This window comes from Dictyostelium purpureum, assembly GCF_000190715.1.
Source record: "Dictyostelium purpureum unplaced genomic scaffold DICPUscaffold_141, whole genome shotgun sequence".
Taxonomy (NCBI): Eukaryota; Evosea; class Eumycetozoa; order Dictyosteliales; family Dictyosteliaceae; genus Dictyostelium; species Dictyostelium purpureum.
The window spans coordinates 44,173-71,558 of record NW_003519478.1 but is presented as its reverse complement, the minus strand read 5'-3'; the positions used below and the strand labels follow the sequence as shown (position 1 = coordinate 71,558).

Sequence of the window (27,386 nt, the reverse complement as noted above, 5' to 3'; positions counted from 1 at the left end):
AATAATATAAAAAAAATAGGTTTAATAATCATCAAACTATATATCAATATTCAATATTCAATCAATAATCAAATTTATTAAATAATATTAATAAATACCTTGTAAAAATAAGTTTTTGTACAAACAATTCTGTATCATTTTAAAATCTTTAGGTAGGTAAAAATTAAATTTAATATTTTTTTTATTTCAAGTAATATATTGTTGTTATAAAAATCATTGATATTTTGTTTTTTCAATTCAATAATAAAAAAATCGTTTTTATAATAATAATAATATTAATAATAATAATAATAATAATTAGTAAATTTGTATTTGAAAAAACGGTTTTTTATTTTCATTCCAATCTTTCTTTTTTTTTTTCACATCTTCGATTTGTATTTAATATTATTTTAAAATATCAAATCTACTGAAATCTCTTAGGTAACTTATGCATGTCTTCAAATGTATTTATAACCTAAAAGATTTTGTGTGTATGTGTGAATATACCTATTTATATACAATTTAATAATCTTCTCACATTAAATACCACTTGGGCGACCTCACTCAAGTTTATTTATATACAATAAAAAACAATTTTATTAAAATAAATATATATTCAAACCCACACTCACACCCACACAAAATAACATTTTCACCTCACACATACACAAAACACTCATTTACATACAAAATTGCTAAAAAGTTTTTTATTGTTTCCCACACACCCCTATTTTTTTTTTATTTTTTTTTTATTTTATTTTTTAAATGGGTGTCATGTGGTGGGTTTTTTTAATATAATAGAAAGGAGTGTAGCTGTTGAATATATCATAAAATAAACAAAAAAAAACCTCCTTTTATTTTGTCAATAATTTGCCCACATACCTCCTCAGTGCGATAATAAAACAAAGGGTAATAATATATTAAAAAAAATTAACAATAACCTCCGTCATTTGTTACCAATAAGTCACCACTACCCCCACTACCACTCTCGTTATTAATAATATATACCCCTCACACAACTAAAAAAAAATAACCCCCACTCGTTTAATCAACAAAAAAAAAACACTCCAAGCATTACCCAAGCTAAAGTGAAAACAAAAGAAATTTAACTTTTACAGAGTAAATGATTTGCCTGCCTTAATTGGTCTTTTTTAATATATTTTTTTTATAATATTTTTTTTTTTTTTTTTTTTTTTTTAATATTTTTTTTTTTTTGATTCAAAGTATTAATATTGTTATTATCAATAACAATATTAATAATAAATAGGCAAACCCCCTCGTTTTATTCATACTCACACCACCCTTAATTTCGCCCTATTATTCGTTAAAAAAAAAACTTTTTTTTTTTTTTAATTGGGGGGGGGGGATTTTTTTTTTTTTTTTTTTTAAAATGGGTTTTTTAAAAAAAAAAATTTTTTTTATTTTATTCCTTTTTTTTTTTTTTTTATATATCTATTAAATTAATTTTGTATTTTATATTAGTTTTTTTTTTTTTTTTTCAATTTAAAATATATATATTATTTGTTTGGATTAAAAAAAAATTTAAATAAAATAAAATATTTTGCAAGTAAAATATAGATATACATATTGTTATTTATACACTATCAGTTTTATTAATAAATACAAAAAGTATTATCCAGATACTATAATTTAATATTTTATCTTATATACATCATCACCACTATTATCATCAATAATATCGTCATTAAAAATTTCTATGTTATTTAATCTTTTTTTTTTAATTTTATAATTTTATTTTTTTTTCAATAAATAAAAAATAATAAATAAAAAATAATAATAAATAAAAATTTATAATTATAAATTTATTTTGGTTTTATCAATTCATTGTAAATATATTAAACTCATTTATTTACTTAAAATATAAACTTTTTTTTTTTTTTTTTTTATTTATTTTTTTTTTATTTAAAAAACAATGATTAAATCCAGTTAACACTTATCAACTTTTTTTATTTGTTTGTAATCAAAATAATCCTATTGGTTGTTATTTTTTATTTTTTTTTCTTTTTTTTTTTTTAATTAAATTTTAAATTAAAAAATTTTATTTTTTAAAATTTTTTTTCAATCAAACCTAAAAAATATATTTTTTTTTTTTTTAAAAAATAAAATCGTCCAACTTTTTTTTAGTTTTATTAATAAAATAAATCTATATATAAAAAAAATTAATTAAACTAACATTAAAAAAATATTATAGATAAACTTTTTTTTTTTTTATAAAAAACAATGGAAGATAATAAAGAAGAGGTAGCTCTCCAAATTTTATTTAATTTTAAGAATAGCTGTGAGCAAACATCATCTATATTTGCCTCAACTAGTGCCCAAACTACTCCAATTCTTGGTGGTCGTACTTTTAGATCTTTATCTTGTTCATCCCCATCTATTGGTATCCACGATCCAACTTTTGATTTTGTTCCATCGTCACCAAATAGAAGTTATTTACCATCATTAAATAATTCTACTAGCGGGGTACCAAATAATAATAACTGTAACACTAATCGTCATAATAATAATACCAATAGCAACAACAATAATAATGATAATGAATCACCATTACCACCAATTCCAACCATTTTTTCTGGTTTATCTAAAAACTCATTAATTCCATCATCACCACTTTCATTTTCAATTGGTGAAAGTATAAATAGTGCTAATAGTACTAATAACAACACAACCAATGCAACAAGCTTATTAGGTAGCTCCTCTGAAACTGCTTTCCAATCACTATCATCATCTCCATCTCATTCGGTTCCTTCATCACCACCAACTTTTAATAAAAATAAAGTTCAAAATCAATATCAATTATCGCCATCATCAAGTTATACAAACTTGTTATCATCATCACCAAGTGTTTCTCTTCAAAATGCTTTTGTACAAAATTGTAATATTAGTTCACCAAATCTCAATAATTCATTATCTCCAATCAGTTTATCAATTGGAAGTAACAACAACTCTGCTCTTTTCCAAAATGTTCATTGTGTATTAAACGATTGTCTTCTTTGTTCAAGAGGCCAGCCAGAGGTATTAATAAAATCACCAACTTGGGCTAGTATTATGCGTGTTGTCTTTTTTACTCTTCATAACGAAATGAAAGAAAAAGAGTTCTTCTCTTTAAAGAGTGACGTCTATGACTTTATGACAGGCCACTGGGATGTATTATGCCTCAATAAAAAGAAATCTGATAACTGGCATAAACAAATTCAAGATATGCTTAGCCATTCTAAGAATATCTTTGAATCTGGTATGGATAAATATAAACAAAATGGTTTCTGGAGATTAAAACAAAATACTGATCCATGGATTCTCCCACAAAAAGGTACAAGAAAGAACTCTACATCAGCTTCCTCATCACCATCATTAAATCTCACCCCAATGTCACCATCAGCCTCAAGCAATAGTTTAATTCCTGCTCTTACCTCACCATTAATGCTTTCTTCTCCAACAAAACAAAGACTTTTCTCTGAAGAATTTAATATAAATGGTAGAAAGAGATCTCTTTCAGCTTTAGAGTTCCCACATTCACAATTAGCCTCTTCACCAAATTTAGAAAGTGTTCAAATGGATCTCGAGGTACGTAAAAAGAGAAATTCCTCTTCAGAATACTCTAGTGTAAATAATAGTCCAAAATTAAATTTGGTTGTTCTTGGTTCTTCAACTGGTAAATTGACTCCATCATCTCCTATATTATCAAACTCTTCATCAAAAGTTAGATCTCATTCTGTAACTACCACCATCACACCATTATCAAGATCGGTAACTTCTTTTAAAGCCATTAGCGATGAAGATGATGATGAATTATATATTGATGATGAATAATCATTTGTCTATAATTTCAATAATAATATATAATCCATTTTTTCATTCATTTTTAAATAATCAGTCCTTTTCCTTTATATGATCGAAATTAATACTATAAAATAATATATAAATGTGTTTTTTTTTTTTCTAATCTTTTTTCCTCTTCCTATATAAATAATAAATATTGTGTATAAATTTTGTAATAATAAAAAAGTAAATAATAACAATCAAACTATATAAACCAAAAAAAAAAAAAAAAAAACTTAGAAAATTAAAAAAAAAATAATAATAATAAAACAAATATTAAAAAAATAAATAAAATAAAAATAATATATTTAACCTTTGAGGGTATAATATATTTAATATTTCTAAAAAAAAAAAAAAAAACAATTTAGTTAAGTTTATATTTTTAATTTCCCAAATCTTCATTTTTATTATTCATAACAAATCATTAGAGTAAGAAATTTCTTTAATAATTATATATTGGGTATTTTTTTTCTATTAAATATCTTTTTTAATTATTAAAAAAATATTTTTGATGTTTTCATAATATTGTTGCTATTTTTTTATTTTTTTATTCTATAATAAGATAAATATATATTCCCTTTTCGAATCTATTTTAATTTTCGACAATATCAAAATTTATATTTTAAGTGTGGTTAATTTATAGAAAATAAAGTTTAAAAAATATTTATTTATTTATTTATTTATTTATTTTTTAATCTAATTTTAGTTTTGTTAAATATTTTTCGATTAATTTACTTTCATTTCTTTGATAGGACATAATTGTTGCACATTCTTTTAAAACGTTATTATGGTTTTGATAGTTGTCATTGTTTTTAGAGTCAGCATTTGGAGTTGAGTGTGCTTTATTTAAATTCTCGTGGAATTCAACCAATTGTTCATCACTAAAGCTAAAAAGTTCCATAATAGTTTTAATTTTATTGTATTCTATTAAGGTTAGGTCAAAGTAACTGCTTGTTTTATCACCCTCTCCATGAAATACTTTGGTAAGCTCTATCATTAAACCTTTAAAATTGCTTAGTGCTCTTGCATTGATGGCTTTAATATAATTCCTTTTGAGTGGTAATATAATTTCAATCATGTCTAAAACTATTGCATCAAATAATCTCTTTAGAAAAACTGGGAATAAATTACCTTGAAGCTTTTGATTTGACATTGCTAAATTATTTTCAATAAACTGCGTTAATTCTTTTGTTGAAATTATTGTTGAGTTTTCATTTAAAGATAAAGAAATGCTTTGAATAATGGGTTTAATATAGCAATTTAACTATTGATGTTTTAAATAAATAATATGAATTAGTATCAAACTATAATATAAATAGATATACCCTATATAAAATAATTACCTTGAATACATAATATGTTAATAAACAGTTCCAGTGGTCTTTTAAAGTAATATACATTTCGTTTAAAGAGTCCTTGAAAATACCATCATATTGTTGATCGAAATCAGAGAGCAAGATACGGCTATGTTCAATATCGTTAATTTGATAACACATAGTTTCTGTTATATTATTATTTATTTTTGGTAATTTAACTTCCTCTACAAACTGCAAAAATAGTTGTTTTGATGTGATTTTGTTTGAAATTGATCTATCAATTATAGAGCATACTAATTTTGATTGATCATTTGGAATATCTTCTAAAATTTTGTTTCTAATACCTTTAACATAAAATATAAATGTATCACCTAAATTCTTTATATAAAATTGTTAATTTTACTTACTATTTGTATAATTATAAATTTTAATATTAAATAGTATACTTACTAAACCAAAAGACCTTGTCATTGGATTCGATGGAATTGATAATTTAACTTCTAATTGTTGAATATGGTTGTAGCATTGGTTAATAAATTCAAACAAATCAATTGGTGATGATGTATGGAATAATCCTTTTCCGTTTGCACGCCATTGTTGTTTTTTAATTAGATTTTTAATGTTGTTATTTAAAATTGTAACCCTATTTAATATGAATTGACCGGTAAGAAAAGAGATGTCACCTTCTAGCGGAATTGGTCTTTTTTTAAATACACCATACACTATATCATTATATTTTATTAAGAGTGGTACTAATTCTGTAAAGAGACAGGTAATCCATGGTGATGGTTCTAATTTACTATTGCTTACTATGACGGTGTGTTCTGCTTTTGAAAATATGTGATAGATATCGTTTACTGATTTATTTATAAAATTTGAGAAAGTATCAAACACTAATTCTAAATGAAGTTTTTCTGGGTTCTTACTACTTTGACTCTTTTCCTTTGACTCTTTTAAAACTGGTGTAAATGCTGCATTAAAATAATACATTTCTAAATCAAACCATTTTGTAATGATAAAGTCAATAACTTTTGACAAAAGGTTAATCTTTGTAAATAAAAAAATAACATTAATATAATTATACCCTATAAATTAGGTGAATAATAATTAATAAATCATACTTACTTTATTATAATCATTTACATTCACAATATTTTTAGTTGTTAAATTTGATTCGAAATGTTCCAATAATCTAATAAATTCTTTTTCGTTGGATTCTGTGATTGCTTTTATTACGACTTGGTGATATACAATATCTGGGAATACTTCTGTGATAATTATTTTCATTAAATTTAAAGCATGTGTGATTGGTTGTGATTTAATAACACGTTCATATTCTCTTGTTAATGGTGGTGGTAGTTTCTCTTTTGAGTTTGGTGAAAAACATAACCTATAGTTCCCAATTCTTGCCACTAAGTTATTAAATAAATGTGATGAGATTTGATTGAACAGACTATCTTCATCTTGAGTAATAAAATTATTTTCACAATCACCATTCTTTTTTATTTCTTGTAGTTTTTGAAGACAATCCAATAATAAAGTTAATTGATCCAAGTTATCGTCAAATCTGGTGGTTAAAACTTCAAAAATTCTAAAAATATATAAATTAAAGTCGTTAGTATTGAATTTAATATACTTTAATGATTTTAAAATATAATAAATTACACTAAATAACGATAGAAATCTCTTATACCATATAAAATCGAATATTCATTTAATACCCAAGAGAATTCAGGTAGTAAACCTAAATTAAATAAATCCTTTTTAAGTAAAGAGGCTTTGAGCGGTTGATATCTATCTTCTCTATAAACTTCTTGAGAGCTATATTGAATGAAGGCATTCACTAAAATCTTGTATCCAGTATGTATATTATCTTTGCCACTATTTGATTTGTCTAGAGTATGTTTTTTTAAAGTACAACCAAATATTTCTTGAATGGATGGTTTTAATTTTTCACTATTATTACTATTATTATTGTTATTGTTATGATTGGCACCATTCTTTTTTTGTAGTTTTGAATTTAAATCCAAATCTGATGGGTCTCTTAAAAGCATTTTGATATCCTGTAATTCTTTTTTTTGCCATTTTTCAATTCCTTGTGGGTCTTTGAATGCTTTTGATTTATAAATTGGATGATTATCTCTCCATTCATATCTAAGTCTTAGTTCTGATGCTGTAACCTCTTCTGATGAATATTCTAATATTTTTTCACTGATTTCGTTATATTGTTCATTCGATAATCCAAATGCCTTTTTTATAATTGGTCCCATTTTTTTTTCATTAGTATTACATTGCATTTCTGGTGATTTATTTGGAGAGTAAAGACATAATATAGCTCTAATAATTGCATACGCTTCATCACTGGTTACAATTGGTCTATGTTCTGTATTATCCATATTTATTGATTTATTTGATTTATTTGATTATTTTTTTATTTTTTATTTAATTTTTTTTTATAAATTTTTTTTTTTTTTTTTTAAAATATAATACAATCTATAATATACAATCTGAAAAAATTCTTTATTTAAAAATACAACATATGAATAATAACAAAAAATACAATTGCAAACAAGAAAAATAAAAATAAAAAAAAAAATTTAAAAATTTAAAAATAAAAAAAAGTTTTTTTAAATTTAAAAAATTATTTTTTAATCAAATTTTTTATTATAATTCTTTTCTAAATTCACACAATTTAAATAAATATTACATTAAAATATTTGTAAAATTTTATAGTATTAAAAAATATTGATGCCAAGGATATTAAAAAAATTAGGATTTTTATAAATTTTTTTTTTTTTTTCAAATTTTATATGTATGATTAAGAAATATTTCTACTTTTTTTACATTAATTATATTCCCAATTGCCCGCATAGCATTATCAATTTTTAAGAAGTAAATCATTGTTAAAAAAATTTTTTTATTAAGGAATATGACATAGGTATTTTTAAATGTCATTGTAATCAGGCATTGGAGATGGATTATTTTTATGGGCATAGTAATAAAGACTTCTAAATCTTTAAAAAGTATTACTATAAATTTATTGACTTTATTTACCTATTGAGGTTTGGTTAATGAATATTATAGTAATAAAAAGATTTATCACCTATAGAATTACAATCCTTATGAAAATCAGAGAAAATAAAGGCCCAAAAAATTCAAGCGTTAGGGAAAGGATGTTTCAACTGATTCTGTTTTAGGTGATTTAAGCAAAGCATTTTATTTATAAAGAAAATATTCAACCCAATTACTAATTTTAAAAAACACAACAAGGTTCAATCCACACCACTGCAAGAAATATATAACCAAGTTTGAAATATATTTTGTACCAGAGATCATCAAAATCAAGATCACAACAAATATGGCTGGGATCCAATTTATTTTAGACTGTACAGGTTCAATGGGTCGATATATTGAACAAATTAAAAAAGATATTGTAAATCTTCATGAAAATCTAAAAATAAAATATTCTAATCTTGATATGTCATTTGGTTTTATTAGATATACCGATTTTGACCTTGGTGATACAAGAACATCAATTTTACAATTAACAAAATCAACAAAAGAATTTGTTGATTTTTTAGAGTTAATTAAAGCAGAAGGTGGTGGTGATGGACCAGAAGATGTTTTTGGTGGAATGGATTTAATAAAAACAGTTCAATGGAGACTAAATAGTACCAGAGTAGTTATCCATATTGCCGATGCACCATGTCATGGTTCAGAATACCATGGTTTTAAAGATAATCATCCAAAAGGGGATCCAAATGGAATTTCTTTAGATTCTTTATTGGAACAAATTAATAAATTAAATTTAAACTATTATTTTGGCCATGTTGATTTGTCAAGTACAGGTAAAATGATTGATATTTTTGATAAAAGAATTAGAGAAATTTCAGAGAATCAAAGACAAATAAGTTCATTCGATTCAAAAGATACTTCAACTATAAGTGAAAGAATTTTTAAATTGGTTGAAAGGTCAATTTCAATTGGAAAGTCAAAATTAACTGCAATGTATTTAAAACATGGTGAAGATGATAAAATAAGAAAATACACTATTGTAAAAGAAGAACCCGATTATACAAAATTAACATTAGTTTCAATGCTAGAAACTAAAGCTAAATTTCCTTCTGATATTTTAGCTTGTTTATCAAGTTCTTTTGAAATGGCAATTAATGAAACAATGGTTTCAATCAAAATGTCAGATCACCCATTTTCTGAGGGTGCCTCCCGTTTAGCTTATTACGGAATTGATGAACTTGGGAGAAAAATTGTTTTAAAACAATCTAAATACTCTGGAATTAGGGAAAATTCAAAAAAAAGATATTTTGAATCAATGGAATGTCAAATTGTTGCATCAAAATTTGCATTGGAATTTAATTCATTAAGAAAATCTGATGATTTTAAATTTGCTTTTGCAAAGGTTTTACAAGTTGGAAATTCTGAAAACCCTGTATATCTTTCTGTAGAACCATTTATTGAAGGTACATATGAAAAATTCAATTGTAATAATGGTTATACCAAAAGTGGTGATGAATTTTCAGAAATTACTCAAACTTTTTCACACTGGACCCATCATATTTCAAAAGGTAATGCAATTGTTGTTGATATCCAAGGAGTTAAAACTCACCAAAAAGATGGAAAACCAAGTTTCCTTTTAACTGATCCAGCTATTCATTCCCGAGATCTATTAAAATTTGGTTCAACTAATTTAGGTTCACCAGGCATTTTTAAATTAAATTTTTGCATTTTGGTAGAGTTTTTTCATTGCATTTGACAATCTTCTAGAAATGATGAATTGGGAATAGATAAATCATAATAACAGCTTCTCTATTTCAAAATTTATTCGATGATATTCATTATTTTCCTAAAATTTAATTTGGTAGTTCTTTTTTGTTATTCCAAATTTGCGCCGACTTGGTTGGCTTTAACAATAAAATTTAAAAAAAAGAGATTTATATTGTAAAAAATAAAATTTTTAAATAGTTATCAGTTAATTTCTATATAATGAAACAAATTATTATTATCTTTTTCAATTTTAATATTTAAATATACAAATTTTGTTTATACTTAATTTTTTTTTTAATTCCTAGGATACTAAACTTAGACCAAAGATCTAGATAAAGAATTTTCAATTTGATTTTTATTTTGACTTTCACAAAAAACTAAGCTTAAATCACTTCATTTTCCATCATAAAAAAAAATTTTTTTTAAAAAAATTTTATGAAAAGATCTTTTTTCTACAAACCTAAAACTCCAAGATATAATAAAAAAATTTTTTTTTTTATATTTTGTATTTAAAATATAAATATCATATTTTTTAATTTTTTTTTAATCATTTTTTAAGAAATATATATAATTATATATATTTTTATTCTGTTATTATTATTATTATAATGGAATCTGTTTATAAATTATCGGCAACTTTATCGTCATCAAAATCAATAACCAAAGAAAAAGTAAATGTTTCAGATATGGATTCATTAACAGGCTCAATGTTGAGCTCATACATTTCAAAAGAATCGTCATGTAGTGGTTTTTCAGATGAAAGTGCAATGAGAGCAGTTTATGGTGGCACAACAATCAAAGATTCAAAAACTAAAAAAACATTAACTAGGGAAGAAAGAACTGAAATAAGAAAAAAAGAAATTGATTTAACTTTTAGAGCAATTAGGGCTTCAGAGTGCGTTGACTTATTATTTATTTTAGACTGTACAGGTTCAATGGATCTATATATTGAACAAATTAAAAAAGATATTGTAAATCTTCACGAAAATCTAAAATTAAAATATTCCTACCTTGATATGACTTTTGGTTTTATTAGATATACCGATTTTGATCAAGGTAACACAAAAACATCATTATTACCATTAACAAAATCAACGAAAGAATTTGTTGATTTTTTAGAATTAATTAAAGCAGAAGGTGGTGGTGATGGACCAGAAGATGTTTTTGGTGGTATGGATTTAATAAAAACAGTTCCATGGAGACTAAATAGTACTAGAGTAGTTATTCATATTGCTGATGCACCATGTCATGGTTCAGAATACCATGATTTCCGTGATGATCATCCAGATGGGGATCCAAATGGAATTTTATTAGATTCTTTATTAGAAGATATTAGTAGATTAAAATTAAACTATTATTTTGGTCATATTAATTTGTTAAATACTGGTAAAATGATTGATATTTTTGATAAAAGAATTAGAGAAATTTCAGGGAATCAAACTTATATAAGTTCATTCGATTCAAAAGATACTTCAACTATAAATGAAAAAATTTTTCAGTCAATTGAAAAATCAATTTCAACTACTAAATCAAAAATAACAGCACATTATTTAAAAAAAGGTGAAGCTGATACAATAAGAAAATATACTATTGTAAAAGAAGAACCTGATTATGCAAAATTAACATTTGTTCCAATGCTACAAAAAATATTTATGATGCCTACCGATATTATAGCTTGTTTATCAAGTACATACGAAATGAAATTAAATACAAAAACAATTTCAATTAAAATGTCAGAACATCCATTTTCTCAGGGTGCCACCCGTTTAGCATATTTTGGAATAGATGAAAATGGGAGAAAAATTGTTTTAAAACAATTTAAATACTTGGGAAGTAAACATAATTCAAAAAAAAGATATTTTGAATCAATGGAATGTCAAACTGTTGCAGGAAAATTTTCTTTAGAGTTTAATTCATTAAGAAAATCTGATGATATTAAATTTGCTGTTTCAAAAGTTTTAGTAGTTAAAGATTCCGAAGAACCTATATATCTTTCTGTAGAATCATTTATTGAAGGTACATATGAAAAATTCAATAGTAATCATGGTTATACCAAAAGTGATGATGAATTTTCAGAAATTACTCAAACTTTTTCACACTGGACCCATCATATTTCAAAAGGTAATGCAATTGTTGTTGATATTCAAGGAGTTAAAACAAACAGCAAAAAAGATGGTAAAACATGTTTCCTTTTAACTGATCCTGCAATTCATACACGAGATATATTAAAATATGGTTCAACTAATTTAGGTTTACCAGGTATTATTAAATTTTTCGAAACCCATAAATGTAATGTCCATTGTCATGAATTAGGGTTAAAAACACCATATTTTAAACCAACTATGAAAAAATAATTATTTATATAAAATAAATTAATAAAAATAAAATAATAAAAATAAATTAATAAAAATAAAAAATAAATATAAAAATAAATTAATAGAATTAAAAAATAAGAAATAAAAATAAAATGAATTGTTAGCTGTTGCTTTTATAAAATAAAATAAAATTTATTGTTTCATTTTGAAAGAATCTGTTCATTGTACTATTAAGTATTGATAGTTTTTAATATAAGAGAGTATGATTACTTGTTTTGAAAATCTTTCAATATCAACTGATGAATTAGGAATTGCTAAATAATAACAGGCTCTCTTTTTCAAAATTTTATCAAAAATATTTATTTAATGATAATCATTATTTTCTCTAAATTTAAAGTCTATATAAATATATAACTGACACCATTATTAAAAAAAGTTGTTTTACTAACATTTTTTTATACATATTACAATACACAGGATTTAAAAGGAAATTTTTAAATTTTTACAATTTTATTAACCCTAGCTCATATTATAAATCAAAAATTAAAAAAAAAATTTTTTTTTTCTTTATAATAATAATTTAACCACACAAACATCCATCTACCCAACCACTATTAATAAATATCATTATAACCCCTTTTTCACATTTTTTTAGTTTGTTTTTTTTAATTTTTTTTTTAAGATTTGTTGTTGTGTTAAAAAGAAAACAATTTGTTGTTTTTTTTTCTTTAAATTCAAATAATTCTTTCCTTTTTTATTATTCAAATTAATATCAATTATTTATATCTTTTAATAAAAAGAAAAAATAAAAAAGAATATTTTTATTGGGCAAAATCAAATATGATTCATTATATAAAAGGAATTAATTTTAATATTTGTTTCAAATTTTCTCTTAATTTTTATTGATTTGTCAGAAAAGGAAGGTAGGTTAATTTGTTGTTTTAACTATTAATAAATCTACAATGAGTAGAATTTTTATATAATCAAATTTTTATTATAATAAATATTTTTAATAAAAAAAAAAAAAAATAAATAATAAAAAAAAAAAGATATAAATATTGAACCATTTTGATTTTATTAATATCATATTATAAAATTATAAATTAAATCTATAAACAATATATTTAAAAATGACAATTATAAGTATGTTAAAGTTATATAATTTTAGTTTTTTATATAAAATCATTAAATTAATTAATTTTTTATAATTTAGATTCTTTTTCATCAATGGGTAGCATTAAATCAAAAAATATTATTGTACAAAAATCCAATGAATCAATAGTCTCTAAAAGTAATATGGCCATGGAAACGACATCAAACAATGTAAATAGCAATATTTCTTCTACAACTAATAAACCATGCAATGTATTATAAAACCAAAGGAAAAACCCATCCACATAGCTATTTAAACAAGTGTATTATATATATTTATTAATAAAATGTATTCTAAAAAAATTAAATAAATTTGTATTTTAAAATTATAATTATAAAAAAAACATATACCTGTGGCTGTCGCTATCCATACACTTTCACTCTAAATAATTTATGCATATAGAAAAAATTAATATGAGAATTTTTTTTTTCTTTTATATGGCAATCTTTTAATAACCAATATATCTTTGGTTATTTTTAACTTTATTTATAATTATTTTTAAACAATAACTTGATAATCTTTATAAATTATATATTCCCTAATTTTATAAATAAAAAAACCGAGAACAGTTAAAGCGGCAATACCTCCACCACTAACGATTAAAATAAATACCCAGATTGGAAAATGCCAAGAGACAACAATAGATACAGATGAACTATCTATTTTTAGAGAGTAATCGAAACCTTTTTTAGAGTTATCCATTTCTATTAATTTGATTTGATTTGCATTTATATTAAGGTTCACATTATTTGAAGAGGAATTTTCGACTGTGGAGCTCCCATTGAGGGCAAATACTATTATGTCATATTGAGAGGTTGTGTTTTTAATTTCTGAATCTGGAAGAAAGAAACTAATATTTATAAAAGAGTCTTCTATCGAATAGTTTCCCTTAATATAAAGAGTTGGGTGGAAGGAGTTTTCATCGATATAAGTTGTAAGTGACATGGTCGATCCATTTCTCATTGTTAACTGTTCGAATACCATTGTATTTTGAATTGATACTATACTATTAGGGCCTGATACATATAATTTGGTTAAAGTTGAACTATTACTTGCTGTATAACCGCTTACACTATTTTGTTGGATCATTCCTGCTGTCATATTCACCAATGCATTTATATTTGCATAGTTAATATTTAATACAGATAAACTATTCGTTATATTTATATATTTATTTACTGTTATATATATTTTTGGCTCCAATGATAATGTTCCTTCTAATAATATTGAACCTATTAAACTGCTATTATTATTACTATTACTGATATTACTATTACTATTATTAATGCTGCTATCACTATTATCATTACTATTTTCTTTTAAGACAATACTACTCAGTATATTTAAAGTTGAATTTGAGTTGATTATAATATTACTATTAGGTAGGTTTAATGATTTTACACTATTACCAAATGAACCTAAAAATACTATACTATTAAAACTATTGGATTGAATTAAGTTAAGATTAGAGTTTGAGATATATAAATCTATATCGCTTATTATATTTAAAAATGGACTATTGGTATCTTTTATTAATGATGCTATTGATGGTGGTGGTGACGGTTCGCTATTATAAAAATAAATGTTATAACTATTATTTTTAATTATGTTATGATAGCAACTAAAATTTGAAATTATAAAATTTGGGATATTAATTGTAATTGTTGATTGATTTATTAATACCCAATTATCACAATTGGTAATTGAAGTACCATTATTTACTGTACCATAAAGTTGGATATTTGATTGGTTAATATTCTGTATTATTGAATCATTGGAGTAGCTTAAATCTCCTAAAGCTGTAAATGTAGATCCACTATCTATTATTAAATTTGATTTTGAGTTGATTTGTATATTACAACTCGAATTTATTAAACTTTGAAAATTTAATGTTATATTTGACTGAATTATTTGAAAATTATTAATACTACTATCGTTGTTATTACTGTTTATTGTAATTGTACTATTATCAATATTTATAATTGAATTATTAAATAATATTATATCACTATCACTAATATTTGATATATTTTGATTGTTTATATTTATCTGTGTATTGTTTATTAAAATTGAAACTATTGCCTCATTATTTGACCCAATAACTTTTAATGAATTTAAATTTATTTCAGTATTATTAATATATAAATAAATATAATTTAATTTATTATTACTGTCATCACTACTGTCATTACTACTGTCATTACTACTGTTACTACCATCACTATTATTATTACTATTATTACTATTACTATTACTACTACTACTACTATCACTACCACTATAATTTATATTTGAAAAATCTATTATTAAATCATCACCATTTTTTGGTGATGTATTATTTATCCAATTGGATGGATTTGATAATAAACACGGCGATTGTTGTTCGAAACAATTGATGGAAGTATTAAAATAAAGAACTTCACAATTTGTGATTGTAATATATATAAAAATAAAAATTATAAAATAAAAACTATGATTACATTTAAATTGATCCATTGTTCAAATAAAATCATTATTTGACGTGGGAGAGTTTGAAACAAAAAAAATAAATTGAAAATTTTTTAAAAAATTTATTTTTTTCTTTTTTTTCTTTTTTTTTTTTTTTTTTTTGTCTTGAATTTTCAAAAATAAAATATCTTTGAGTTTTTCCAACATTAATAAATATTGTTTTTTTGGAATAAGTTATAAATAATATATTATAAAAAATATAAAAATTTATAAAAAATTATATAAAAAAAGATATTTAAATTAAAAGGGGGGATATTTTTATTGATTTTTTTTTTTTTATAAAATACTTCATTATAAAAAAGTGATTGTTGAAATTTGAGGTTTTTTCTTTTTAGACCATTTATTTTATTGTTTAAAATTAATAAATAATTATTTGTTAATAAAAAGATTAAACTTACTTTCTATGGTTTCTATTAACTAACCATTTGAATAACTTTTGTTTTAGATTTGATGATTTATTTACTAAAAATTATTTATCAAATGGTTGAAATTTAAAAAAAACATACTTTCAAATATTAATAAAAGAATAAATGATTGATAAAATAAACAAATTTTTGCAAATCAAAATACTATTTAATAAATATAATTATAATTTAATAAATAATTTTTTTATTTAATTAATAAGAAAAAATATTTTTTTAAGAATTTTTTGTTTTTTTTTTTATTTATTTTTTTTTTAAATTTTTAAAATTTTTTTTTATTAACTTGTTTTTTGAAATGAAATAATAATTTTTTTATAAATAAATCAAATATTTATTAAATGTATACTATATATGGGTTTGATAGTTTTTCAAAAGAAGAATATTTAAATTTTTTTTTTGAACTATTAAAAAATAACTATGAAAAAGAAATTTTACAAGTAATTAATTTACCCGATCCAACATTATTTTATTCATTAAATGTAGAGTATGTATTATGTAGCACCCAAATTATTAAACCATTATACATAATATAGATTTCAAATATTAATATTGTCTATAGATTTTCATATATTTTAGAAGGTGATGTCAATTTTGGACCATTATTTATAGCAGAACCAACTAAACTATTACCTATATTTAACGAAGCATTAATATTGGTACAGAAATATTTTATAGATAGAGAGTTCTCTGGTGAAAACAGAATTGAAAATGGTAGGAATGATACAATACCGTCTCAGGCATCGTCAAGTGTTAAATACCATTATATATTAAAAAAGAATTTTAGGGTCAGAGTTTCGGATTTACCACTTTGTAAAGAAATAGCACATTCATCATTACCAAGGTCGAATGAAGTAGGAATATTTGTGGAGTTTAGAGGAACTGTAATTAGATCAGGTCACCCAAGAGTGCTGGAGAAAACAAAGAAATTCCAATGCAATAAATGTTCATACCAATTCGATGTTTCAATCGACTTTGAACAATACAATCAATACAACATACCAAAGAAATGCCCAAACGACGAGTTTAACTGTCCGTCATCTTATTTTAAACCATTGGATATTGTTGGCGAACATTGTGATTACCAAGAAATCAAAGTTCAAGAGCAAATTCATAAACTTAGTGCTGGCTCTATTCCAGGTTCAATCGTAGTTTTACTTCAAGAGGATTTAGTGGATATATGTCAAGCTGGTGACGATATTATAGTTAGTGGTATTGTTATTAGACGTTGGAGATCCATTAGAAATGATGAGCGTTGCGACATTGAAGTGGTATTATTAGCAAATTATGTGCGTGTTATGAACGAGCAAAAATTCTCATCTACAATGACCGATGAAACAAGAAGACAATTTGAAGAGTTTTGGGTGCAACATGAACACCAACCCTTAGTTGGCAGAAATAGAATTATCAATCAAATTTGTTCTGGTGTATTTGGTTTATTTGTTGTCAAATTAGCATTATTATTAATTTTAATTGGTGGGGTAAATATTGAAAATTTAGAGAATGGAACTAAAAAAAGAGGTGAATGTCATTTGCTATTAGTGGGGGAACCGGGCACTGGTAAATCTCAATTTTTAAAATTTGCTGCCAAAGTTGCACAACGTGCAGTTTTAACAACTGGTATTGGTACAACCACTGCTGGTCTCACCGCTGCATCCGTAAAAGAACCAGGAAGTGGTGAAATGGTACTCGAAGCAGGGGCTTTAGTTCTTGCTGATGGTGGTGTGTGTTGCATTGACGAGTTTAGCGGCATTAAAACTAAAGATAGAGCCACAATTCATGAAGCTATGGAACAACAAAGCTTATCAATTGCAAAAGGTGGTGTTATAAGCAGACTTCATACTCGTACATGTATCATTGCCGCTACAAATGCAAAGGGAAAATATGACCAAAATGAAACTCTCACCGTAAATACAAGTTTAGCAACACCATTACTCAGTAGATTCGACATTATTTTATTATTAACCGACGATCAAAATTCAGATTGGGACAGAGAAGTATCTAGCTTTATTTTAAGACAAGCAATGGCATCTACTTCAAACAATAACAATATTAGTAGCAGTGGTAGTAGCACACTAAACAACACTTCATCATTTACAAATCCAAGTGATATTGATGATTTTTGGAATTTGGATTTATTGCAATCGTATATTTATTATGTCAAGGGAAACTTTAGACCAAAGCTAACACCAGAAAGTAAACAACTCATTGAAGCATATTATTCAAAACAACGTGCCAACGTAATGAGAGCCAATGAATCAAGAACAACTGTTAGATTACTTGAAAGTCTCATTCGTTTATCACAAGCCCACGCTCGTTTAATGTTTAGAAACACTGTTGAAGTTCAAGACGCCATTATTTCCATTTTCATGTTAGAATCATCAGTCGAATCTAATTGTATTTTTGCAAATTTAAATGCACAACGTTCTATATTCCCAGACGACCCCGAACATGATTATAAAATGTTGGAAAATAAAGTTAAAAAAGCTCTAGGTTTATCAAATTTAGTTTCAAAACCAATTCCCAGAAAAATTTCTAAACGTAATCCATCAAATCACAGATCAAATCCTAATTGGGTACAAAATCAATTAGAAGATGATGATGAACCTGAATATGAATATGATGAAGATGAGGATGGGGATGAAGATGAAGATGAAGATGAAGAACAAGAACAAGAACAAGAACAAGAACAAGAACAAGAACAAGAACAAGAACAAGAACAAGAACAAGAACAAGAACAGGAAGAAGAGTTTGTTGAAAATGGTTTTAATGATATAGAAATGCAAGATCAAATGGATGAACAAATGGATGACTATGAAGAAAATAATATAAAGAAGAAAAATGAACAAAAAGAAAAGGAAAAGCAGCAACAGGAAGAAAAGCTTAAACAACAAAGAGAGGAATTAAGACAAAAAGAATTAAAAGAGCAACAACAAAGAGAACAAAAAGAAAGGGAGGAAAAAGAAAAAGTGTTGAACTTACAAAAAGAAAAAGAAGCAAGACAAAGAGAACTAGAGTTAAAACTTGAAAAGCAAAAGAAATTAGAAGAGCAAGAAAAAAGAGAACAAAAAGAAAAAGAGAAAAATAAAAATCAACCCAAGGATCCATTTGAAGACTTGGATTATTTAGATGATGGATGTTTTATTATTGAACCATTAAAAAGCAACTCAAACAAATCCAAAGAAAATAACAACAATGATAGTCTTGAACTTGATGAAGATTTAGATGTATCTTATATTGACGAAATTAAAACAAAGACCCCAATTACCCAAGTTCAAAAAGAATCCTCATATAAAAATACACCTTTACCACCAACAAAAAAACAACAAAACAGACTTAGTCAATTATCATCACAATTAGAATTTTCACAAGAAAGTATTGAAAATAATAGTAATAGTAATAGTAACAATAATATAAAATATAATTCAACAACTTTTACAGAAGATAGTTTAAGCTTAGATTCATTTTCTGAAATCAAATCATCAATTTCTAATAGCAATAATTATAAAACAAGTAATAGTATTGATAATAAAATTAATAACAATAGAATTGTCGATGAAGAACTATTTTTTGACGATGAAATACTTCCCTCACCAAAATTAAAAACACCAACCAAACAATCATCAAGCAGCACAACCAAAATTAACGAAGAAATTGTAAATGAAATTCAAAAGCTCAACACACAAGATTCAATTAATATTACTATGAGCGGTGAAGAAGGATGGGATGACGACGAAGAAGATATTCCTTTCTATCAACCCTCAGTTGCTAAATCCTCCAAATCTACAGCTTCTACAATTAACCAAAGTCAATCAAAAAAATTGGATAACGATGGTGATTTAGACAATTTAGATGGTTTAGAATGGTAAAAATAAAAAATAAATAAATAAATGTAAATATTTTCAAAAAATTTTGTTTTATTGTTAATTTAATAATTTATAAAAGTTTTTTTAAGAGCTCTGGATAAGCTTTGTGTGATTTAACAGATTTAAGACTGGTTGATGCACTTGCGCATTCGGATGGTAAAATGAAATCGGAACTAATAATTGTTTCTTTGTAGTTGTTAAAGTTCATAATAGTATAACCGGAAACACCATTATCTGAACTGACAATTTGGATTGTCATTGGGGAACAGTAAGTTGAATCAACGGTGAGGGTTTGGGTAGTTCCATCGACTTGGTTTACTGGTTGGAGATTTTCAGCTTGAACCATACCTAATGTTGTAAAACCAACACTTTGAAGGTCAGAATTTGTTGGGAATTCTCCGTTGAATGGAACTTTGTAGCATTGGTTATCTGCTAAAACATATTGAGTTTGCTATTTAATAGTTTTAAAATAGTATGAAATTAATATATATATATATATAATATTTTTTAAATAATACAAACATTTTTGCTAAACATCCAAGTTTGACCTGAAACTTGTTTACCTTGAAGATCAACATCGTAAACGACGAACATTTGTTCATTTTCGTAATCAATTGAAATGTAACCGTTTTCAAAGAATGAATTTTGACCAGCATCAGTTTGACCGTTGGAGGAAACTGCAGTAAAATTAGAGTTATAACCATAAATATCTTTGAGAACATTTAAACAATAGTCACCTTTGATATTCTTTTGTGGAACTCTAACATTAACTGCATTAATGAAAGAACCAACAAAAGCAATAATTAAAATTAATGATAATAATAATTTCATTTTTATTTATTTATCTAAATTATTTAAAAAAATTTAGAAATTAAAAAAAAAAAAAAAAAAAAAAAAATTTTTTTTTTTTTTTTTTAAAAAACCGTTTGATTTTTTTTTTTTTGGATATTTATTAAAAACCAGGTTACTTAATGGTTTTTTGGGTTATATTATTTTGAAATTAAAAATTTTTGTAATTTTGAAAATTCGGGAGAAAATATCATTAAAGTTTGATGGGAACGAAAAAAAAAAAAATTTGAGAACCAAAAAAAGTGGGATGAATCAAATCACCCAAAAAATTGAGTTTGTTTTATATTTACATTTTATTTATTTTACCTTTTTTTTTTTTTGAAAAAAATATTAAATTTTGTTATTTCTTATTAAAATTGAATTTTAAAATCATTTTCTTTGGCTTTTCGGCTTCAGCATTTTCGGGTGTTGATTTTTCAGTTGGTGTTGGCTTTTCAGTTACCTGTGCTGGTGGTTTAAATGGAATTTTAATTACTAATTTAGCAGCGGGTTTACCAGCTTCAGTTGGTTTAAGTTCATTTGGTAAGGGTGGTTCTTGTTTAGTTGGTGGTGGTGGGGTTGGATGTGAAGTCGTTATATTATGCTCCTCTGTTTCATGGTGTTGTTGTTTAGATTTGCTTTTGTTTGATGATTTACTTTTCTTTGATGAGCCTGATGGCGATGTAATGGAATTCGAACTTGAGTTTAAACTTGAACCAGATTCTGGTGGATTTGACATTTTGAATTTAATTTGACCACGTTTATTACTTGATGAGTTTGAATTGGAAGATATTGATGATGTTAGGGTTGAAGGAAGTGGTGTATGGTCATCTAAAATATCGACCTCCATACTCTCGCCAACTGTATCACCTGCATTAATAGTTGATGATGGTGGGAATGGTAAATGTTGGTCCGCTTTTTCTTTTTCTTTTTCTTTTTCTTTTTCTTTTTCTTTTTCTTTTTCTTTTTCTTTTTCTTTTTCTTTCTCTTTCTCTTTCTCTTTCTCTTTTTCTTTCTCTTTTTCTTTCTCTTTCTCTTTCTCTCTTCTCTCTCTCTCTCTTTCTCTTTCTCTTTCTCTCTCTCTTTCTCTTTCTCTTTCTTTTCCTTTATCCCTTTCTTTATCTCTTTCTTTATCTCTTTCTTTATCTCTTTCTTTATCTCTTTCTTTTCCTTTTTCTTTTTCTTTCTCTTTTTCTTTTTCTTTCTCTTTTTCTTTTTCTTTATCTTTTTCTCTTTCTCTTTCATGTTTTTCCCTATCTTTAGATTTTTCCTTTTCTTTTTCTTTATCTTTTTCTTTAATTTGTGTTGGTGGTTGGGGTTGTGCAGGTGGTTGGGGTTGTGTAGGTGGTTGGATTTGTTCTTTTACAATTTCTTTTATTGGTTCTTTAACTTCTTTTTCTTTGTGATCCCTATTTTGATCTTTTTCTCTGTGGTCTCTATTTTGGTCCTTTTCCCTTTCACCAATGCTAGTACGAGCCTCTCTATGTTGATCTTTTTCTCTTTCACTACGATGTTCTTTATCTCTATCGCTACGATGTTCTTTATCCCTATCACTACGATGTTCTTTATCTCTTTCACCACTACGATGTTCTTTATTTCTATCTGAACGGTGTTGGTCTTTTTCTCTTTCACTACGATGTTCTTTGTCTCTATCGCTACGATGTTCTTTATCTCTATCACTACGGTGTTCTTTATCTCTATCACTACGATGCTCTTTGCTTCTATCTGAACGATGCTCCCTTTCAGAAGATCGATGTTCTCTATGAGACTCTCTGTGGTGGTCTTTATCACGATGATGGTCTCTACTACTTCCATTACCATTACTAACTATACTAGCTGTACCATTAGAATGGTCGCTGCCTCTGTGTGAGGATTCTCTATCTTTTCTATGGGAAGAGTCTCTATTGTGGTGATCTGAATCTCTACTATGGTCTCTATGCTCGCTTCTATGGTGGCTGCTATGGTGGTGATGATCTCTTGAAGAGGAGGAAGTTGATTTAAATTTATCTCTTTTCTCTTTATTTGCAACTTGATTTTCAATATCTTCTAATAAGCTTAAATCTTTTTTAAATTCGATATCATTCTCTAAATCTAAATCAATTTCTACACCATCTTCTAAAAGAATTTTTTCACGTGAAGGAATAAATGTGGTTGTTGAATCGACATTTAATTTATCTTTGAATGGTGAAACTTCAGTACTACGATTGTTACGATCTTCTTTAAATGGTGATTCTGAATTTGTTGTAGTTGTGGTTTCAATATTGCCATTATTATTAATATTCATATTATTGACGCTAATATTACCACTTGCATTATTATTTAAATTATTATTTCCACCTGTACTATGACGATTTTTTCTATCACCACCACGTTCTCTATGTTTTCTTTCTTTATCTTGAATTTCTAAAAAGTCTTTAAGATCTGGATCATTATCTTTCTCTAAAAGTTTCTTAAATATTATATCTTGTTTTGATTCTGGAACTAGGAAATTATCTTTATCTTTATCTTTTTCAGAATGTACATTTGAGCTACCCAAAGTAATTGTAGTTGATGGGTGATGGGATGATGAGTTTGTTGGTAAGTTTGAGGATACAATTGATTGATTTGGTTGAGCATTAAAATCTTTAACGTGAATCTTTAATGGTTGATCAGTACTACCCAAATTATTGTTAGGCAATAAATCATCATTTTTTCTCTTTTTGCTGCTGCTACTACTGCTGCTACTACTGCTGCCACTACCTCTATGATGTCTACTACTGCCATAAGAATCTCTTTTAGAACTACTACTACTTGGTTTTAATTTAATTACTGTGCTGGATTGTTTAATTTGTTTTAATTTTTTGTGGAAAGCAGCTGGTGTATTTTTACCCCATAAAAATTTGTAAAGTTTTTGAATTTTAAATTTAAGCAAAAAGTCATAGGCGGTAACTTTAGAGTTTAAATAAGACCATAGACGGTCGATTAGTCTTAAATCGTCCCTAAAAATTGAGATATATTTGGCTTCGTCTAAATTTGGAGGTGGAGATGATATCATATCAATAATGAAATGCTTGATCATTATAGTGTTTTCATTATCGAAGAGATCTAAAAAGTAGTCATTAATTGAACCAGTACCTGGCGATTTTTGGAATTGATATGCTAACCTATAAATACATTGTAATGATATTTTTCTAATCTCTTCAAAGTGAGAGTATGTTGAATATTCCTTAAATAATGAAAAGTCAAATTGATCTTTTGGCTTTTGTGATTCCAGTTGACAAAATGCTCTTAAACAACCTGCTGTTACACAATTTCTATATGATGGATATAATTGGTCATATTTAAGATATCTTGAAACTTGCTTTCTAATTTTTTTAATTAATTGTTCATTTGTTGTGTGAATATTTGAAAGTGAAATTAATAAAGTTTCTAAATAATAACAATCAGAATACTTGAATTTTTTTTTTATAAATAAAAATTTTGTTAATAAAATAATCGTAAAAAAAAAAAAAAATTTAAACTTACAGTATTTAGTGAATTGTCATTATCTTTCAATAGTTCTAATAAAAACTCTATGCATTCTAGTGGAGTTCTACCTTCTTTATCTTTGATTAACGAAATTGAAAGTGGAATGGCTTTTTGAATAAAATATGAATTGAAATCTTTAAAATTATTTGATCTTAATTGATTACTGTCAGGGTCATAGAATAAATTTTTAAAGTATGAAACCAAAACATTTAAGCCTTCGAAATTTGTTTCTTTGGTAGATAGTCTGGATAAAAGTAATGTTGCATCACAACGGACTCTATAAAAGAAACGAGTGTTTTGAATAAATTTAAAAACTGCACGAACTGAATTATGACTAACGAAATCTTTTAAACCTTTGATAGCTTCGATTTGAGCAATGACATCTTTATCTAATTCCAATTGATGAATCCACATATATTCGGGTTGTCTAAAAGTAATTTTATGAATCCATTCTAGATCTGGGTCAATTCTAAACCATAATAATGGGGTTTCTCTTTTTTGTGATAAATCAATTTCCATCTCTTCACCATCTTCAGATAAAAGTTTCTTTTTCTTTGTTTTTCTACATCTTGAGTGGCATGGAAAATCGTATTCAAACATATCATCTTCAAAATTAATAACCTGTTCAAAAGAACCCTCCAATTCGGTGATACGGATCATAAGAGAGCTTGATATTTTATCTTCTGGTCTATTTAAAACTTGTTTTAATGCAAATTCAGTTTGAAATTTCTTTCTGTTGAAATTGAAACCACATATTAAATTTGGTGAACCTCTACCATAAATCCATTTCTCTGCAAACTGTTTTAAATCTTGACCAGTCATTGATTTAATTAATTTCAAAAACTTCTTTGTTTGAATTGTAGTTTCAATTTGTAGTTGTTGCTGCTGTTGATGTTGTTGTTGTTGAATTTGATTATTATTATTGTTTTCATCAATATTCATAGCATCACCATTTTGTAATTGAAGTTGAGGAGGTTGTTGGTGTGGTTGAACGGGTTGTCCACTAATTAGTGTTGAAATTGGAATATTTAATAAATTGTAAATTACTTTCCTGAAACCTTCTTCACTAATTCTTTTTTCAATCATATATATAATAAGTGGAGCTTTACGTTGGGCTAATTCTGTATACATATCGTTTGGTTGCACATAATGTTCGTGACAAAGTGGTGGATATGCGCCATTATCAATGTTACATACAAACTCCTCTTCTTTTACCAATTGATATCTGTATTCGTTTAAACCAAAGTGTTTTTTAGTAAATTGGTTTGCTAAATGACCTGATAAACCTAAGAATAACCAAACATCCGCCCATGTTTTTGGAGAAAGATATAACCCAAACCATTGAATTGTTAAAGCCTTTGCAATAATTTTTCTGGTTTCAAAAGTTTGATCGATAATAGTTGGACCATGAAGTAAATGACTATTTAAAATGGATAGGGTTGCATAAGAGCTTGATTGATGAAGAATATCTTCAACAAAGACTTGCTTATACGAGCTGTATGGAAATGATGCACCCAAATACTCTTCATAAAACTGATAGATTTGATGGAAGAAATGAATTGAGTGTTTAAGTTCTGTCAACTTGTGTGGTAAACAAAAATGTGTTACATTGGCCAAATATGGATCTGGATAGATTTCAAATGGACCAACACAAAATCCAATAGCATTTGCCGCAGTTGGTATATCTTGTCTATAAATAAATGTGTTTTTAGTTTCATCCTCATTACAAACTTTTTCTAAGAGTTGTCCAGTTGCAACAACGACTAAATTTGAATTTGCTGTTAAATCTAATTCCCAGGTACATTTTTCATTTACTTGATCTACACTTGGGAACCACATTCTTGCTCCATCTGGTTGGCTTAGTGTAAACATATGTGGTTTTCTTAATGGGTAACTTTGTTTATCAGGAAGAATAAATTGTAATGCTGATATTGGATTAACTAATTTAAAATGAATTTTTAAAACTAATGGAGAAAATTGAATTATATTCTTTTGATTATTGTTTGATTCCTGAAAGTTAAAATAAAAAAATATTGTTAATAGCTATTAGGAAGAAAAAATATAAAAAATAAAAAAGAAAAAACTTACAGTTATTGAAATACCTTCATAAAATTGTACAGATGGTGGAACATCAATAAATAACTCACCTTCATCAGAAGAGTGTAATGCTGCTTTTGTATATGCATGATATGCCTCCATATCTCTAATTTCAGAGTTTGCAACAATGGTCTCTAAATAATTCGACATTTTAAAAGTTGTATCAACCTGATTGACCTGCACTTGTTTAATTTCGCTCTGCCTGCAATTTAATCTAATCTTTTCTTGTCTTAATCTTCTAGTTTGTGGCTGTATAATAATTTCTGTATAACCTTCGATAGTTTTGTTGTCAATATCTATATCCAGCACTAGTTTTTGGTGAGTCAATTTAAAACCCCTTTTAATCTTCAATTCATTTTGTTGTGATGATCCTGAACTGCCTCCTGGAGTTGAACCGCCTATACTTGACCCATTTCCAAATATTGATGTAGATTGTTGTGTTTGCTGAGATGGTACTATTGTTTGCTGCATTATTAATACAAACAAATCAAATATCCACCCTAATTTAATATTATATTTATATCTATTTTTTTATTAATTTTATTATTAAAAAAAACACAACCGAAAAAAAAAATAAATAATAAATTAACTGTAGTTATTATAATATATTTAAACAATAAATTAATTCTGTATAAAAAAATTTGTATACAAAATAAAAAAATAAACAAATAAATTATAAAAAAAGATATGATATCAAAAAAAAATTAAATTAAAAAAATGAAAAAAAAAAAAAAAAAAAAAAAAAAATTTTAATTGGAAAAAAAAAAAAAAAAAAA

General features: G+C 25.5%; 8 protein-coding genes across 8 annotated transcripts; 4 read left to right on the top strand and 4 right to left on the bottom strand.

Annotated features, from left to right (window-relative positions):
- The first annotated feature begins 1,478 nt into the window (after positions 1 to 1,478).
- On the top strand, positions 1,479 to 4,162 carry DICPUDRAFT_98084 (uncharacterized protein). The gene is made up of 2 exons (XM_003288603.1): positions 1,479 to 1,608; positions 2,192 to 4,162. Exon 2 carries the CDS (start codon positions 2,221 to 2,223, stop codon positions 3,808 to 3,810), a length of 1,590 nt encoding a protein of 529 aa, XP_003288651.1. The 5' UTR covers positions 1,479 to 1,608; positions 2,192 to 2,220; the 3' UTR covers positions 3,811 to 4,162.
- A 291-nt stretch (positions 4,163 to 4,453) lies between these two features.
- Positions 4,454 to 7,680, bottom strand: DICPUDRAFT_48051 (uncharacterized protein). The gene is made up of 5 exons (XM_003288590.1): positions 6,801 to 7,680; positions 6,261 to 6,726; positions 5,586 to 6,182; positions 5,163 to 5,513; positions 4,454 to 5,083 (listed from the first exon to the last, which is right to left on the bottom strand). Exons 1-5 carry the CDS (start codon positions 7,529 to 7,531, stop codon positions 4,511 to 4,513), a joined length of 2,718 nt encoding a protein of 905 aa, XP_003288638.1. The 5' UTR covers positions 7,532 to 7,680; the 3' UTR covers positions 4,454 to 4,510.
- Positions 7,681 to 8,493: 813 nt separating this feature from the next.
- Positions 8,494 to 9,906, top strand: DICPUDRAFT_79436 (uncharacterized protein; the record flags this gene model as incomplete). The annotated part of the gene is made up of 1 exon (XM_003288602.1): positions 8,494 to 9,906. The coding sequence occupies one exon, from the start codon at positions 8,494 to 8,496 to the stop codon at positions 9,904 to 9,906; it is 1,413 nt and encodes a 470-aa protein (XP_003288650.1).
- A 619-nt stretch (positions 9,907 to 10,525) lies between these two features.
- DICPUDRAFT_34378 (uncharacterized protein) lies at positions 10,526 to 12,271 on the top strand (the record flags this gene model as incomplete). The annotated part of the gene is made up of 1 exon (XM_003288601.1): positions 10,526 to 12,271. The coding sequence occupies one exon, from the start codon at positions 10,526 to 10,528 to the stop codon at positions 12,269 to 12,271; it is 1,746 nt and encodes a 581-aa protein (XP_003288649.1).
- Positions 12,272 to 13,883: 1,612 nt separating this feature from the next.
- On the bottom strand, positions 13,884 to 15,881 carry DICPUDRAFT_79434 (uncharacterized protein; the record flags this gene model as incomplete). The annotated part of the gene is made up of 1 exon (XM_003288589.1): positions 13,884 to 15,881. One exon carries the CDS (start codon positions 15,879 to 15,881, stop codon positions 13,884 to 13,886), a length of 1,998 nt encoding a protein of 665 aa, XP_003288637.1.
- Positions 15,882 to 16,653: 772 nt separating this feature from the next.
- Positions 16,654 to 20,181, top strand: DICPUDRAFT_34376 (uncharacterized protein; the record flags this gene model as incomplete). The annotated part of the gene is made up of 2 exons (XM_003288600.1): positions 16,654 to 16,799; positions 16,875 to 20,181. The coding sequence occupies 2 exons, from the start codon at positions 16,654 to 16,656 to the stop codon at positions 20,179 to 20,181; spliced, it is 3,453 nt and encodes a 1,150-aa protein (XP_003288648.1).
- Positions 20,182 to 20,248: 67 nt separating this feature from the next.
- DICPUDRAFT_152903 (uncharacterized protein) lies at positions 20,249 to 21,009 on the bottom strand (the record flags this gene model as incomplete). The annotated part of the gene is made up of 2 exons (XM_003288588.1): positions 20,249 to 20,629; positions 20,701 to 21,009. 2 exons carry the CDS (start codon positions 21,007 to 21,009, stop codon positions 20,249 to 20,251), a joined length of 690 nt encoding a protein of 229 aa, XP_003288636.1.
- A 358-nt stretch (positions 21,010 to 21,367) lies between these two features.
- DICPUDRAFT_152902 (uncharacterized protein) lies at positions 21,368 to 27,081 on the bottom strand (the record flags this gene model as incomplete). The annotated part of the gene is made up of 3 exons (XM_003288587.1): positions 21,368 to 24,436; positions 24,511 to 26,523; positions 26,602 to 27,081. The coding sequence occupies 3 exons, from the start codon at positions 27,079 to 27,081 to the stop codon at positions 21,368 to 21,370; spliced, it is 5,562 nt and encodes a 1,853-aa protein (XP_003288635.1).
- Between the last annotated feature and the right edge of the window lie 305 nt (positions 27,082 to 27,386).

Coding starts and splice junctions, on each gene's coding strand:
- DICPUDRAFT_98084 (XM_003288603.1), top strand. CDS start 2,221: ATGGAAGATAATAAAGAAGAGGTAGCTCTCCAAATTTTATTTAATTTT.
- DICPUDRAFT_48051 (XM_003288590.1), bottom strand. CDS start 7,531: ATGGATAATACAGAACATAGACCAATTGTAACCAGTGATGAAGCGTAT. Junction 6,183..6,260: donor ATGTAAATGATTATAATAAA/GTAAGTATGATT, acceptor TTATTTACAAAG/ATTAACCTTTTGTCAAAAGT. Junction 5,514..5,585: donor TGACAAGGTCTTTTGGTTTA/GTAAGTATACTA, acceptor TTTTATATAAAG/AATTTAGGTGATACATTTAT.